General features: G+C 37.5%; 1 protein-coding gene across 15 annotated transcripts in view; it reads right to left on the reverse strand.

The window, feature by feature from the left end:
- The window catches only part of AKAP9 (A-kinase anchoring protein 9), a 126,966-nt gene that overhangs the window by 91,845 nt on the left and 17,691 nt on the right, over nucleotides 1-17,430 (reverse strand). For 12 of the 15 annotated variants that reach the window (XR_004970913.1, XM_036328238.1, XM_036328234.1 and 9 more), the window contains exons 2-7: nucleotides 15,763-16,017; nucleotides 11,962-12,006; nucleotides 8,153-8,206; nucleotides 7,635-7,805; nucleotides 5,529-5,684; nucleotides 4,513-4,710 (exon numbers count right to left, since the gene is read on the reverse strand). Coding sequence is in view for 14 of the 15 variants with exons in the window: in XM_036328238.1 (XP_036184131.1) it covers nucleotides 4,513-4,710; nucleotides 5,529-5,684; nucleotides 7,635-7,805; nucleotides 8,153-8,206; nucleotides 11,962-12,006; nucleotides 15,763-16,017 (879 nt within the window). In the remaining variant the exon portion in view is untranslated. Of the gene's footprint in view, nucleotides 1-4,512; nucleotides 4,711-5,528; nucleotides 5,685-7,634; nucleotides 7,806-8,152; nucleotides 8,207-11,961; nucleotides 12,007-15,762; nucleotides 16,018-17,430 lie in introns of those variants that run through there. The other 3 variants (XM_036328240.1, XM_036328235.1, XM_036328241.1) reach the window with 3 other exon arrangements.

Consider the following 17,430-nt stretch of genomic DNA (forward strand, 5'->3'; position numbering starts at 1 on the left):
TGGGTCACGACCCCTTTGGGGGTTGAACGACCCTTATACAGGGGTCGCCTAAGACCATCAGAAAACACACATATAATTACATATTGTTTTTGTGATTAATCACTATGCTTTAATTATGTTCAATTTGTAACAATGAAAATACATCCTGCATATCAGATATTTACAATAGGATTCATAACAGTAGCAAAATTACAGTTATGAAGTAGCAACGAAAATAATTTTATGGTTGGGGGTCACCACATGAGGAACTGTATTAAAGGGTCGCGACATTAGGAAGGTTGAGAACCACTGCCTTAAGGAGACAAGAGTCCCAGGCCAAGGGGACTTACTAGTAAAGGCACCTTGAATGATTATATTAATATATATAAAGAAAGAATGTCAAAGCCCAGAAAAAGGAAAGCCTCAGAGGGAACTGTTGGCGGAGTCCATTCATGTATAGTCAGTCTAGGGAAGAGAATAAAGGTGCCATGAGACTGAGAATTCTGATCCTTCTGGGAAAGCATTCCAAGAGTAGAAAGCAATGTAGGGGTTTGCAGCAAACAGAATTTAAGAATTCCAATACAGAGGCATGATCATTCCTACTGTGAGATGAATACATCAGGTTCTCACAGCCTAATGCCCTGAATATTTGATTCTTTTAACATTCCTTGATCTCATGCTCACTAAACAACTTTCTTTTATTATTATTTAGCTCTTCAAAAGTAAAATCCAAGGAACTTAAAGTATAAAGGTCTCTAGGAAAATTATTTTTCATTATAAAATAATAATCTTATATTTAAGCCCTGGCCAATGTTGCTCAGTGATTAGAGCGTCACCCCATGCACCAAAGGGTCGCAGGTTCCATTCCTAGTCAAGGGCACAAACCTGAGTGGCAGGTTCGATCCCCGGCCCTGGTGGGGGCACGTGCAGGAGGCAACCAGTCGATGTATCTCTCCCTCAGTGTTTTCTCTCTCTCTCTCCCCCACCCCTTTCCTTCCACTCTATCTAAAAATCAATGAAAAAAAATCCTTTGGTGAGGATTAACAATAAATAAATACCCCCACTCCAAATAAAATAAAAATCTTGTATTCAAGATTTAAAAATTAGTCTCTTGAACTTGGAAAATCTGAGTTCAGATTTTCTCAGCTTGTCTCAGTTGATAGAAAATAAAAACCAAATCGGACTTCTGACCCTACAAGTAAAAGACCAGATTCTTTACTATATAAATTAACCTAGATAATGAATGCTTTCCTGTGCAGTTACTTGAGCAAAATCCTATCAGCTTCTGCGTTGGTATCACATATCCTATCCAATGTCACCGTAAGTTATTACCAAGGACTAAGCATTATGTTAATTTCAGCACTACTGTATGGCATTTAAACCAGCTTAATCTCTGAAATCTCAGTGTTTTCGTCTATAAAATAAAGATATTGTTTTCTCTATCTCACAGAATATGCTTGACACTAAAATAAATATATTAATTGTTAAAGCAAAAGAAACATTTACATGTAAATATATAAATATAATATAATTGTATACTAGAAAAAAATCTATAAGGCATTTGGAACCTATAAGAAAGTAAAATCCATTTATTGAGGTCAACTTCAGTTAATCTGTGAAATAAGTAATTAGTCTTGAAAATGTGAACATTGTTATATATCTGTAACATTTCTGTTTCCTGATTTTCTGTGGGGGGGGAAAACCCTCACAGAACAGTTTCATTAATTCAAAATTGTCCATCACTTGATATAACTGTAAGCAAACAACAATAATTCTACACTTAACTATTAAACAACAGGAATTCATGGTTCATTTTTCATAGTACTGTTTATTTCAAAATAGATGGTGTTAAAGTACTTATTATTTTATATTGCGAAAAAAGAAAAGACAGCCCTGTGGTTGAAGATACAACCCCTCTACTTCCGGACACAGACCTGGGAGAGTAGGGAATAACGTACTTCTTGCCTATGACTACTGCACTGTGGGAAGTTCAGAGGATTAAGACAATGTGAGTAACTGGACTTATCAAGCAGTTGTCTAGGGGACTAAGGCAGTTTCAACTATCACCCTAATGCTTTAGTCCCTCAGCTACTCTGGTGAAACTACTATTCAGGAGAATTCATTCAAAGGGGAAAAAAAGGAGAAAAATATATAGGTGATGAATTGACAATAAAGTATTCTTGCTAACTTTCAAATCAACCAAGGTTATTCCCCTACATCAGTGAATTACTTGAATTTTAAATAATCTTACATTATTCTGCCAACTAAATATAATATAATACAATAAAATTCCATTTCCAGGCTTCTAAACTAGATTGTCTTCTACTTTCATCGTGGAAAGAGTCATTTTCAAAGACTATCATTTTCTAGTTAAACTACTTTTTATTCCCTATACATGTATTACCTAGGTTCTTATGCACACTCCACCTTCTGTCAAAAATGTCTCCCATCTTGTCCTGACTGGTTTGGCTCAGTGGATAGAGCATCGGCCTGCAGGCTGAAGGGTTTCAGGATCGATTCTGGTCAAGGGCACATGCCCGGGTTGTGGGCTTGGTCCCTAGTGGGGGGCATGCAGGAGGCAGCTGATTCATGATTTTCTCTCATCATTGATGCTTCTATCTCTCCCTCTCCCTTCCTCTCTAAAATCAATTTAAAAATATATTTAAAAAAATGTTCTCCCATCTCTATCACTTATTTACCAAACAAGTATTGAGTAGCTGTTATGTGCCACACTTATGCCAACTTTCAAGGAAACAAAACACAATTAAAAAGAGATTGTTCCAACTTACTGACCTACTTTATACATCAACTCCTCCCTAAAGCCCACCCTTAATCACTTCCTTTATGAAGCCAGACCTACTCAGAACTTTCAACACATGTTTTACCTACACTTATCCTTGTTTTGTGGTGTCTTGTGTACATGGTCCACTATACCATGAGTTCCAGTGAAGGAAAGAACACATTTTAAGCATCACTATTTCTTGCAGGGGCATGTTACAAAACAGGTGCTCTGTAAACATCTACTTAATGATCTTTAAATCACCTCAGTTGTAAAGCATGACCATTTATCTTAAATTTGTTTATTTTCTATTTTCCTAAGAGCAAAGTCTCTGAAGTCAGACTACGTAGGTTTAATATTTGGTTCTACCAACTTATTACCTTGTACTTGGGCAAATTGCTTCATCCTGGTTTGCCTTGGTATCTTCAGAAGGTTGTTGTAATGATTCAATAAGTTAACATGTGCAAAATACTTTAAATACTGCCTGGTAGCAAGTGAACAAAAAATAGATGCTAGCTAATACTTTTGCTATTAAACAAATAATACTCTTGTCTTAGAAATTTCTCAACCTCTTGCAGAAGAACCTCCTAAGTTTATAAAAAGTACTGTATTGCATGTACAGTCTGTCCTCATTATTCACAAATTCTACATTTGTGAATTCATCTACTGCTAACACTTACTTTTAACTCTAAAATCAATCCTCTCAGGCATTTTCAGAAGTGCACAGAGTGGCAAAAAATTTGAGTGGCTGGACATGCATATTTCCAGCTGACATCAAACAAGGCAACCACACTCTGTCTTCTTGTTTCAGCTCTTACATGGGGAAGATGGATGGAGAGGAAAGTAAAGATAGTAGGAGGAGTGCAGTGTAGTGCAAGATGTTCTGACTCTGGGCCAGTTGGACAGAATTTGAATCCCAACTCTGGCAACGGTTAGTGGGGTGGCCACAGTCAAGTCACTTAACACTTCTGAACCCCATTTTATCTTTTAAAAAATAAATAAAATATAATCTACAAGGATGAGTTGTTTTTAGGATTTAAGATTATAATCTATGTAAGATATATACGTGTGTGTGTGTGTGTCAAGGAGCACTCATTTGCTAAGTAAGTGTTCCAGGCAAGTATATAAAACATAACTAGAGTGAATAAAGAGAACTGACTTTATTTTTCCTAACTAAAATCCATGAAAATTCATTTTGCCATAAAAATATTTTCATGCCCAGCCGGGTGTGGCTCAGCGGTTGAGCGTCAACCCAGGAACCAAGAGGTCACCGGCTAGATTCCCAGTCAGGGCATATGCCTGGGTTTCGGGCTCGATCCCCAGTGTGGGGTGTGCAGGAGGCAGCCAATCAATGATTCTCTCTCATCACTGATTTTTCTATCTCTCTCTCCCTCTCCCTTCCTCTCTGAAATCAATAAAAATATATTAAAAATATTTTCAGAATTTAATAACCATGGCTAAAATGAGTAGAATACCTGAAGATGAATAAAAATAGACATTCTAGTTATGAATTCTCCTTAAAACTCAGTTTAACCAACTCATCACTTTCAAGGAACTCAGTAATGAGTTATTATCTTAAAACTATTATTGTTAGATTCCTAATGGATTCTGAAATTATTTTACAAACTTAAAGAGCTTTTCTTAATTATAACATTTTGTGATTCATGTATATAACAAAAAGATTAACACTTGCATACAAAACTTGAAAGTTAATTAAAAAGCTGTTACAAGTTTCCTCTTTAAAATAAACATACCATTTCATATGTTTTAATTTTCTCTTGCAAAAAACTGATTTGCTTTTTGAAGTCATCTTTCTTTTTTTGATAATCTTCTAATAGATGGTCTTGTGCTTCCAGCTGTTGCTGATGAGTGAGAATTTGTTGTTTGGCTTGTAGTAAATCTGCAGCAGTGTTACTGTGAGTGCTGTTTCTCAGAGTTTCACTAGCCTGTAACTTGAAAACAGAAAGAAACCACAAAGTATTAAATTCTAAAGTGACTGCACTAAGGAATAGACACCTCGTGGGGGTATTAACTTGGCTCACAATTCTTTCTGGGAACTGAGCTGAATTTACAGGCTTTAGACCTCAGCAAACATACTATCATGGCTGATCAGAGAGTATGGGCACATTATCCAAACTAAACCAATAAGATTATTTTTCCTATGATAAAGCTGGGAAAGTAGTCTAATGAGAGTAGTAAGACTGGGGCAGACAAGCAGAGAGAAATGGAGCCTGAAAAACAGTACTTCCTGAATTCCTAAAGACTTTCTAGTCTCTGATCCCAATCTATTTCAGAAGCCTGGTTGCAGTTCTGCCTTGAATTCTGTAGGATAAGTAGGATCCTTACATTAAATTCCCCCTTTTGCTTAAGCTATCTTCAATTATTTTTCATTACTTGCCATCAGAAATCTTGATTAATACAATTAGATTCCTATGACTCTAATTAAAATAAAATCATACCAGAGTTGGCAAAGGATGTGACTATATGTTAATTTGTGCAAAACTCTACCCAATCAGATTTATAAGGTTTTGCAGGATTTAAAAATACAGGATTTAAAAAGGTGAATTACAAATAAATAAAAGCAAGAAGCCACTAAATATGACTTAAATTCTTGGTTAACATAACAACTGGTCTTCACTAGTTTTTTTTCAACATGATACATAATAGGCAAATGAATTTTAAACAAATTTAAATTTATTTTGGAAAGTGTGAAAAAAGTTCAATTGTTTACTAAAGATCTAATAAACTTTGTTGTATTAGTAATACTTACATGCTGAAATTGAATCTGTAAATTTTGACTTTGTTCTGTCAATTCTAAAAATTCTCTCATTGTCTCATCCTTTTCTCTTCTTGCTTGTTGTAAATTAGCAGTAAGCTGAGTTATGATGCCATCTCTTTGTTTAATAGCAGCTTCAAATTCTTGTAACTAAAAGACATCAGTTAAATTAATAAGTGCTAGACTTACTTTTTAAAACAAAACAGATTATTACAGGTAACTGTTCTTTAAAAATATGATTTCAAAATTCACTGGCAGAATTATTACAATTTGTAAGCAACCTTTTCCATATTTGAAGGCTATTACTTCCAAAACAACTTTTAAAAGATTATCTGAACTTAGAAACAAAACATATTATGTCTAACTTGTCCATGTATCTACCTCTAGAAGGACAATGCCTTTACACTTAGGAATGCCTCAATCTGTTCCTAGGCAACACTCTCCTGACAGGTTCAATCTGCACTCTTTTCTGGAAAAAATGAAACTGAAATGTATTCTCTCATCCTCATTGATGTTCTATTTCACCTTGTTTTTATAATTGACTGCCAAAAACAACAGATGTCATTTTAACCACAGAGGTTACTGACAAGGACTCACTGACATTTTTAATGAGTTTAAATCATCATATTTTGATGTGGTATGCACAATAATTTTCTCTCAGGCTGACTACAAAAAACATCTACTCTACTGAAGTGATTTCAGCCTACCTATCTCATAAAGTTAAATAACAGTCCATGTTTTATTAGCTCTGTTAATGAAATCCTATTTTTAAGTGAAGCTATAATATATATATATATATGTATATATATATATATATATATACACACAAATATTATGAGACTAGAGGCTTGGTGCACAAAAATTTGTGGACTCGGGGGTGGGGGGGTCTCTCTCAGCCCGGCCTGTGCCCTCTCGCAGTCTGGGACCCCTCGGGGGATGACCACCTGCTGGCTTAGGCCCGCTCCCTGGGTTACTGGGCCTAAGCTGGCAGTCAGACATCCCTCTGGCAGCCCGGGAGCCCTTGAGGGATGTCCACTTGCCAGAGGAGAGCAGGCCTAAGCTGCAGTCGGACATCCTTAGTGCTGCTGAGGAGGCGGGAGAGGCTCCCACCATCACCGCTGTACTGGCTGGCAGCCATCAGCCTGGCTTGTGGCTGAGCAGAGCTCCCCCTGTGGGAGTGCACTGACCACCAGGGGGCAGCTCCTGCATTCAGCATCTGCCCCTGGTGGTGTGTGTCATAGTGACCAGTCATTCCCAGTCGTTCTGCTGTTAGGGTCAATTTGCATATTACCCTTTTATTATATAGGAGTGCCTGGCCAGCCTGGGTGAGGGGCTGATGGCTGTTTGCAGGCGGGCCACAGCCCCTTCAGGGTGGGGGTCCCTGCTTGGGTGCCTGGCAGGGCTTGGGTGAGGGGCTGATGGCTGTTTGCAGGCTGGCCACAGCCCCTTCAGGGTAGGGGTCCCCTGTGGGGTGCCTGGCCATCCTGGGTGAGGGGCTGAGGGCCGTTTGCAGGCTGGCCACAGCCCCTTCATGGTGGGGGATCCTGTTGGGATGCCTGGCCAGTCTGGGTGAGGGGATGAGGGCCGTATTCAGGCTGGCTAAGCCCCCCAGTGGGGACCCTCACCCCATGAGGGTGTGGCCAGCCTGGGTGAGGGGCTGATGGCTATTTGCAGGCTGGCCACACCCCCAGCCACTCAAGCTTCCAGTGGAGGCTGGCTGGAAGCAGGTATCTGGGATTTATTTGTCTTCTATAATTGAAACTTTGTTGCCATGAGCGGAGGTCACAACCGGCTCACGGCAGGCGGGAAGCTTGGCTTTCTCCATCGCCTGGGCAACCAAGCCTCCTGCTTGCTCCAGCTCTGAGGCTGCCGGCCACCATCTTGGTTGGGTTAATTTGCATATAGTCGCTCTGATTGGCTGGTGGGCATGGCTTAGGGCATAGCGAAGGTACGGTCAATTAGCATCTTTGTCTTTTATTAGTGTAGATGACCATAAACTACCATTTAATAACCTTATCTTTAAAACATGTACATATACTGTCATTCAAATTTCCTATTTTTGTTTTTGTGAGTAACAGAAATCACATAAGGTAAACATACTTGCTGTAGTCCTTCAGTCCCATAGGAGGCCCTCATTTCTTCCAGTTCTCTGTTTAGCTCCTCAATTTCATGCTGTTTTCCAACCAATTCATTTTCTGTCATCTCTAGGTGGGTCGGGTTGTACTGTGCTCCATGTTCAGAATAAGAATCATCAACACCAAATTCTTCTTCCTAAATCAATCCAAGATGTTGAAAAATTCAGTACTAGCAACATTCCTCAGGAAGAGGAATTCAAATATTCAAAGCAACGTACACTTTAATTCATCACCTGGGAGTTTACTGATATGGCAACCTACTTTTTTGTTAATGTAATATATACCTCAAAAGCAAAAACAAGATATCTGCAAATTCTGTTAGATTGAGTTTTATAACAAGAGGTGGATACTTTTGTTAAATATTAAAAGCATTTAGGATTCACCCACAGAAAGAAGTACATGCAAGAAAAAACTTTGTTAGTAAGCCAGATGGTTTTAAATAGTATAAAACATTAGTATCATGAGTAGTTTTAAATACTGTACCCTTAATAAATTTGTAGACTTTCCTGTTCTCACCACAAAACTGCAACCATTTACCTGTATAAAAACAATTTCCTGATATATTATGACTTTAAACAGAATTCTATTTAGAGCTAACAATTATATTTCTGTTAACTGTATTCATGTCTCTTTCATGCCTAGGAAAAATGCTTCATTGGCTAAAACAGATATAGTGGTTAAACATAAATTATCTAATGAGTGCTTACTATGCAAAAAGCACTGTACAATACATTTTCTTTTCAGTGATTTAAAGTTCTAAGTGCAGTTTTTTTTGTCTTCATAAGAATAACTATAAACTTGAAGTTATTGGATTGACCCTCTTCTACAAAACACTGCCTTAAACTTATTTAAATAATTTTTATGAAGTCCTAATCATTTTTAAAGTGAGGTTGTTTACTTGTACAAATTCATTGAAGGTTGGCAAGCAGGTCTAGAGATAGGAGATGAAGAGGTGAGGAACACTCCTTTAAGAACTTTCCCCTGGGGGCAGTACTATATAGCCATGCCAACCTGATGGACGTGGAGATTTTCCATACATATTACTGCCTGTCTCTATCACAGACATTTTGTGGTAGGAAGAAGGATGACTGTTATGTCTTTAGGGCTGATCTGGTGGGAGATTAATTTCAGATCAATCAATCTACTTAACAATCCTCTCTTCCCCTCGCCCCCAACAGTATAAAAATGAACTATATTCCACTTACATCTAAATAATTCACAATTCTATGCTAGTAGAATCCAATACAATGAAGTTTTTACTGTTGAAATACGTAAGACAGAATATCCCGGAATTAGATCCATATGGACCATAACATTTTAAAAACTGAAGATCCTAACTAAGAATTCTTTATCCAAGTTTGATTCCTTTATTTTTTCCCTAAGGATAATTTCTGGAAAGCAAAGCTAAAGTAAACAAACAAACAAAATATCACTTTTATGGCAACATAATATTAAAATCTGTAAACACCAAATTCTTCTTCCTAAATCAATCCTTCAAGAAAGTACAAATAGACACATTTTAAATATAAAAATTCTGTAGAGATACATCATATATTACTATTTAGAAAAAAATCACAGGAAAGATCATTTTTTATTTTAAAACTATAAAATGGCATTCACACAAAACTCTTAAAAATATAGTTTTATTGATTTCAGAGAGGAAGGGAGAGGCAGAAAGATAGAAACATCAATGAGAATCATCAACCAACTGATCAGCTGCGTCCTGCACGCCCCTCACTGGGAATCTAGCATGTAATCTGACCAGGAATCAAACTATGACCTTCTGGTTCATAGGTCGACTCTCAACCACTACGCCACACTGGCTGGACTCACACAAAACTTTTTCTTTCAATAAACATTAGTTTAAAAACATAAAAAAAACACCTCACTCTTTATTTATGATTATTACCTTATCCTTATACTTAATTTTGTAGTACATACATTCAAAATATTAATAATTGATGTTTTAAAAAAATAAGAAGAATCTGATGATTCATAAAAATTCATGAAAATGACAGGAGTTCATATCATAGCTGATTCTGGGAATTGGAGCCAAGTAACTAATGAGGTTAAGATGATCCATTCAAAATCACACTTGAATATCAAACATCACACTGTACACCTTAAATATATATACAATTTAAATTGTAAAATTATATCTCAATAAAACTAAGGCAGCTAGGGAGAAATATAAAATTATATGAAGTATAAAAGAGAAACCCAAGTCAAAGTTGAAAAGCTAAGTTTATACTACTTTATGGCTATAAACAATGTTTCCCAACTTCAGCCAGTCATTTCATAAATGTTATGAATCAAACAAGTGTCTTGGTTAAGAAGTATTAAATAATCAGATAAAATCCATAATAAAATTGTATACTCTACTATCATTTCATCTTTCTATATATAACAAAGCATATTTATCTACCTGTCTTATCTACATTACCTATAGCATTTCCCACTTTCTGCTCAAAGGGTATGAATAAAAATATTTCATGTAAATATGGCATTTTGGATATGAAATGACCCTTCATTGAGGACTAAACAGACCATGCATAATTTAAATTAATTCATAAAAAGTATTTTAGCCTGATTTCTCTAGTATATGTAATTGGACATATATTTATACAAAACAGATCTTTCATAGGTCACAGGATAAAAATATCTAATTCTTCTAGGCTTGAATCCATTTTTCAACCCAATAAGTATATAAGCCATAGAAGTCAAGAACATTAAGCTCATGCCATAATCTGTATTTATAAAATTTCCAAAATAAGTTCTAAATTAATATATAACCAGAATCTAAGATCCTTCTGAGAATAACTTAATAAAAGAATTTTCATCACTCACTTATTTCATAGATAGTGTGAAGAAAAGTATTAATACTGAGAAGCCACAAAAGATAACAAATAAACAAGGTTTGCAAATTGTCTTTTATATACCAAAACACCATACTAAATATCATCAAATAACCCTCTCAACTACCCTGTGAGATAGATATTACTAAAGCCCCTACTCTTTTTATAAAAATATATTTTATTGATTTTTTTACAGAGAGGAAGGGAGAGGGATAGAGAGTTAGAAACATTGATGAGAGAGAAACATCGATCAGCTGCCTCCTGCATATCCCCCACTGGGGACATGCCCTTGACCAGAATCAAACCTGGGACCCTTCAGTCCGCAGGCCAACGCTCTATCCACAGAGCCAAACCGGTCAGGGCTAAAGCCCCTACTCTTTATATCACCTTAATCGCTACATACCAGAAAAATGGCAGTGATATTTAGACAAGATACAAGATATGTGGTCTATGATAAAACCATGAAATTTCGAAAATTTAGAAAACTCAAGTGCAAACCAGAACAGCAAAGATTAATAAATTGCAAATATGGCATTTGTAGTGGTTATAATACAGGGGTTGACAAAAGTAGGTTTGCAGTTGTTAGTACACAAAACAGATTTATTTTTATACTATTTATTAATTATTGTATTTATTATTATTATTATTATTATTAACCTACTTTGCCCACCTCTGTATATGTGTTGCCTTAAAAAGTAATTTTATGGGGGACAAGGGTAGAGGGGGTGTTACTGAAAAGTAATGCCTAAATAGGGCATCGATTTATTTATTTAACCCTGGTCAATTATCTTCCTGACCAGCTTACTAATAAGTATATTCCCAGCTTTTAAACACATTAAATTGGCAATCCAAAACAGTAATACATTTGTTTAAGAACAGAGAAGTTATATTTTAATATTAGAAATCTACAATAAATAAAAACTTATGGAATATACTGAGTTACTGAACCATTCAGAGTAAGGAATAAAATTTTTCCATGTCCTCACAATCTGGAACAAAGAAACAACAATCATATCTAAAAAAATAAGAAAAAGTTAATAAACTGACATATATTCATTACTAATACATAAAGAAGGTATTTCCTAAGATGGCCAATGCCTACATCAGCTTTGATCATTACTGTGTTAAATATGGATACCTTATAATAATCACTTATCCTAGAAAACCAGAATCAAACACTCCTAGAAACAGAAAATAAAGGATTTTATCTAATTAAGGACCAAGCTTTCATACAATTTAAGACCTTAGTTAAAATCTGGGGGAAAAAATTATCAGAAAAGCATAATCTTCAGGTTTTCTAGGTCATCATGTTATGCTATGTTTTGTTAAATTTATAAAAATACAGAACCATGTGAGCTATAAGAAGTAAAGTACTAACAGTCAATAACAGTTTCAAGAATAATACAAATGATCAATCATAATATTATTTATTCTTACCTCTGAACTATAATCTTCGGCTGTGGTTGAAATTTCACTTTCTGGCTAAAACAAAAGTGAAAACTGATTACATTAAGGCCCTTTACCATCTAAATATTGTATTTTATTAACCTATTACTATTGGTGCACATAAAAATATCACTAAAAAACTGTAAAAATTATTCAGATGTTTAAAATTTTCACTCTGATTAACAATGGCTAAATAACACATCTAAAATTTAGCACTAGGCATTTTTCTTTATATAAAAGTATTAAGAGGTACTTTCACACCAGGTCTTGTATCACTAAGAATCATTTGTAAGACAAAGGCACCAATTAAGATATCATCCCACTAATGCTTGTGTCTCTTTTAAATAAAAAAGTCCTGCCCATGTTTCTCAGCGGTTAATGTGTTGATACAATGAAGGATTGTGGGTTCAATTACCAGTCTAGGGAACATACTTGGGTTGCAGATTCGATTCCTGGCCCCCATCGAGGTGAATGTGGGAGGCAACCAATGAATATTTCTCCCTCTCTGTCTCTCTTTCTCTCCCCCTCTCCCTCCCTCCCTTCTGCTCTCTCTCTCTCTTAAAAAAAAAAAAAAAAAAAAAATCAATGGAAAGAGTATCCTTGGACACGGATTAAAAAATAAAAAATAGCCTGGCCGGCATGGCTCACTGATTGAGCACTGACATCTGAACCAGGAGGTCCCAGTTCAATTCCCAGTTGTGGCTGGATCCCCAGTAGGGGCATGCAGGAGGCGGCTGATCAATGATTCTCTATCACTGATATTCTCTCTCTCTCTCTCTCTCTCTCTCTCTCTCTCTCTCTCTCTCTCTCTCTCTCTTTCTCTCTCTCTCTCTCTCTCTCTCTCTCTCTCTCTCTCTCCCTCCCTCCCTCCCTCCCTCCTTCCTCCCTCCCTCCCTCCCTCCCTCCCTCCCTCCCTCTCTCCCTTGATCTCTGGAATCAATAGAAATGTTTTTTTAAAAAATAAAAAATAAATTTAAAGATCCTAATATGTTAGTAAAAAAGTCCAAATTCTTCAAAAGGAAAAATCATTAAATCTTGATGCTAGAAAAGTAATAACAACTTGAAGAAAAATAACTTTTGTTGTTAACACCTTTGCAGCTTATAAAGCACTGTTAAAGACATTCTTTCATCCTTACATCCCTGGGATTTGGGTATGAAGCCAGTGATTTTTCTAAGCTGCCCTTAGCTGAGAAGTACTGTCCTAAGAAGGAAGAGTCAAGGAGAAAACCTAAATTTTCACTCTTCTCCCTCTCAAGTAAGAAACTCGTTTTACAAGTGAGAAAAAAAGGCCCAGATATTTCACCTCTTCATCAACAAATATGAACCATCACTGTCTCCTTTCTGATCTACTTATGGATATTTTATTCATCATTCAAGACCAACTTTAGGTCTACCGCCTCTATGATATAGTAACTGATGCCAGGAACAGGAAAAAGTCCTACCCCTATTCTAAAATTCTGTAGCAGTGATTCCTAACTCATGTGACCCTCTTTTAAATTTAAAATATTTTCATGACAGAAGCCCTCCATGGTTCACTTGCTTATGCATATTGTGTACTAAAAACAGTGGTGCTGAAGATAAGAAGACACACTTTGCACTCAGAAATTCTAAAACTAGTGAAGAACCCAAATGCAGAAAAACATAATGAACACTTCTTCAAACCAAATCAAACACCAGAACTGCCCTATTATATTATTTAAAAGGTCCAAATTTCAACATAAAATTTCAAGATACACAAGAAAGAAAGAAAGTGTGGCCCATACACAAGAAAAATAGTCAGTAGAAAGTGTCTCTGCCCCTAGCCGGTTTGCTCAGTTGGTAGAACGTTGGTCTGCAGACTGAAAGGTCCCAGGTTCGATTCCGGTCAAGGGCACATGCCCGGGTTATGGGTTCAATCCCCAGTAGGGGGCATGGAGGAGGCAGCTAATCAATGATTCTCTCATCATTGATGTTTCTATCTCTTTCTTCCTCACCCTTCCTCTCTGAAGTCAATAAAAATATATTTTTAAAAAAAGAAAAGAGCCCTGATTGGTTTGGCTCAGTGGATAGGGCGTCGGCCTGCAGACTCAAGGGTCCTGGGTTCGATTCTGGTCGGGGGCATATGCCTTGGTTGCGGGCACATCCCCAGTAGGGGGTGTGCAGGAGGCGGCTGATCGATGTTTCTCTCTCATCAATGTTTCTGACTCTCTATCCCTTTCCCTTCCTCTCTGTAAAAAAATCAATAAAATATATTAAAAAAGAAGAAAAGAAAATGTCTCTGAGGAAACACAGATACTGGATTAATAAACAAAGACTTTAAAGTAGGTATTTCAAGTATAGTCAAATAAATGAAGAAAGTGTCTAAAAAACTAAAGCAAAGTATTAAAATGTTTTGCCAAATACAGAATATCAAGAGAGAGTATTCTAAAATAAGTTAAAAAAAAAATTCTGGTGTTAAAAATAAGTGAAATGAAAAATTCAACACAGGGGTTTAACAGCAGATCTAAGGATGAAGAATAAAGAATCAGCAAATTGCAAAATAGTTCAACTGAAATTATCCAGTTTGAAGTAAAGAAAGAAAAAATAAATAAGAAAAATGAACAGAGCATCAGAGATCTGTGCAACAATATAACACATACTAACATATGCATAATGGAAAATGCAGAAGGAGAGGAAAGGGGCAAAAAGAATATCTGAGGATATAATGGCTGAAAACTTCCCAAATTAATGAAAAACATTAATCTACACATCCAAGATGCTCAACAAACTCCAAGTAGGAAAGACTAAAAAAGATACATTCTTATGATAAATAACAAATCTGACATTCCTGACCTCATTAATAAAGTTCAAATCCCTATATGTCTAAATCAGCGGTTCTCAACCTGTGAGTCGCGACCCCTTTGGCGGTCGAACAACCCTTTCATAGGGGTCGCCTAAGATCATCCTGCATATCAGATATTTACATTACGATTCATAACAGTAGCAACATTACAGTTATGAAGTAGCAACGAAAATAATTTTATGGTTGGGTCAGAACATGAGGAACTGTATTTAAAGGGCCAGAAGGTTGAGAACCACTGGATCTTTCTGTTTCTACATAAATATGCCAAAGCCCAATCCAAACTGTAATAATCTCCCTTTCCTAACACTGTTCCTCCTAAGCATCCCATAATTCTCTACTCCTGGTCTCAGCTGGTAATTCCACCATCCCATCCACTATCCTAAACCACTCTTAACTTCTCCCTCATTTCTATATTTTGGAAAATTACATCACTAAGGAAAGGGAGAAAATTAGTATTCATTGAGCACTTTCAATGGGGTAGGTGCAATCTCCTGCCTTTCATCATTAACCACCATCCCATCCCCATCACTGTGATCCATTTAAAACTAAACTACTTATGGTTTCCAAATCATATCACAATGTTTCATGTCTTTTTGAACGCAGTCTCTCTGGCACAGAGATGGCATCCCTACTTCTTTGCCTCTAGCAAAATAACCACATAAGGCTGATTTAGGCATTCTTCCAAATCATGATACTCTAGGGTACCATGTACACTTTTGCTAGCAAAACTCTAATCAGGGTACATGGCCTATTTTATATCTGCCCTCCCCACTAGATTGACTTTCCTAATGGACAAAACTGTCATATTTACCTTGGTAACCTTGGTGCTCAATCCTTGGTATATAACAGGTGCTTAATAAATGTTTATTGAGTAAAGCTCATAAAAACTGCATAGGGTGCTAATGAGTGTTGTCATTACAATAACTTTCCACTTACAATTTTAATGTTTAAAAATCTGGATGAATACTTACTTCAACAGAGAAGACCTGGTTATGTTTGATTATTTCTCCACTGTGTAGTGTTTTCATTACTGTGGATTCAGGAGTCAAGACTGATCCTACTCCCTGAGAACTATTCATATACATCTCATCACTCTGTGATTGTTCAATATTCAAAGCATGGTATGCTGATACATCAAGTTTACTGCTTGAAGTATTTTTCTTTTTTTTCTTCTTAGAAGGATTCTGCCCATCACATTGAGCTTTCCTTTGTCGAAACTGGGCAAGCTACAAAAAAAAAAAAAAAAAAAAAAAAAGAGAGAGAGAGAGAAAAGAAAGAAAGAAAGAAAGAAAAGAAAATGAGATTGTCATTACTCTTAAAGATGATTTTTCTTTATCACCACTAAGAGAAAAACAGCTTTGGAGTCACTTTCTTTAAATCTTCACTAAAATGATAAAATAAAGGACAATTGTTGGTCTTTAATATATTAATAACTACTGAATTGCAAGGAAATTAGTATTTCTGAATGAATGCTTTTTAAATATTCAGAACTAAAAATTCCAAGTCTAAAAAAATATATATTAGCCCAGAGTTGGGCAGAATAAGGGAAACAGGCACTCTCACTCAACACTTGGTGAGAGTGTAAACTCTGGATGTGAGATTATCTCTACACTAATAAAAGAGAAACATGGTAATTGGCATACGACCGCTACCCTGTTCATTGGCTAATCAGCGAGATATGCAAATTAACTGTCAGCCAAGATGGCGGCCGGCAGCCAGGCAGCTTGAAACTAACATGAGGCTTGCTTGCTTCAGTGACGGAGGAAACCAACGTTCCCCGCCTGCGGCTGCAGGCCTCTGAGCCTGCAGTTTCAAACACTGTAACAAATACCACCGGACTTCAGCCAGCAGATTCGCAACATTGTATGCAAAGGCCAGAAACCTACTTTCAGGAGGGGAGGCCTAAGAGCTGGAGCCAAGCATCAAGCTAAAGCTGGCCCAGAATAAAAAAAAAAAAAAAAAAAGGAAAAAAGGAGCGTTTGGGAGTTCAGTCACCCCCAGCCTGAAAACAGCCCTCAGCCCCTCACCCAGACTGGCCAGGAACCCCAGTGGGGACCCCCACCCTGAAGGGTGTGTGACCAGCTGCAAACAGCCATCATCCCCTCACCCAGGTTGGCCAGGCACCCCAGTGGGGACCCCCACCCTGATCCAGGACACCCTTCAGGGCAAACCAGCCGGCACCCACCCATGCACCAGGCCTCTATTCTATATAGTAAAAGGGTAATATGCCTCCCAGCACCGGGATCAGCGGAGCCGAGAGGCCTCCCAGCACCGGGATCAGCATGACAGGGGGCAGCGCCCAAACACCCTGATCGGCCCTGCTCTGTGTGTGACAGGGTGCGGCACCCCAACCCCCCCTCCCCCCCGGGCCCTGCTCTGTGTGTGACGGGGTAGAGCCATAACCTCCCCATCGGCCCTGCCCTGAGTGTGAGAGTGGCGGCGCACCAACCCCCTGATCGGCCCTGCTCTGTGGGTGATAGAGGGCGGTGCCCCAACCCCCCCCCCCGCCCCCCCACGGGCTCTGCTCTGTGTGTGATGGGGTAGAACCATAACCTCCCCATTAGCCCTGCCCTGAGTGTGACAGTGGCGGTGCCCCAATCCCCTGATTGGCCCTGCTCTGTGGGTAATAGAGGGCGGTG

Source organism: Myotis myotis, unplaced genomic scaffold (genome assembly GCF_014108235.1).
Source record: "Myotis myotis isolate mMyoMyo1 unplaced genomic scaffold, mMyoMyo1.p scaffold_m19_p_11, whole genome shotgun sequence".
In the NCBI taxonomy this organism is placed as follows: Eukaryota; Metazoa; Chordata; class Mammalia; order Chiroptera; family Vespertilionidae; genus Myotis; species Myotis myotis.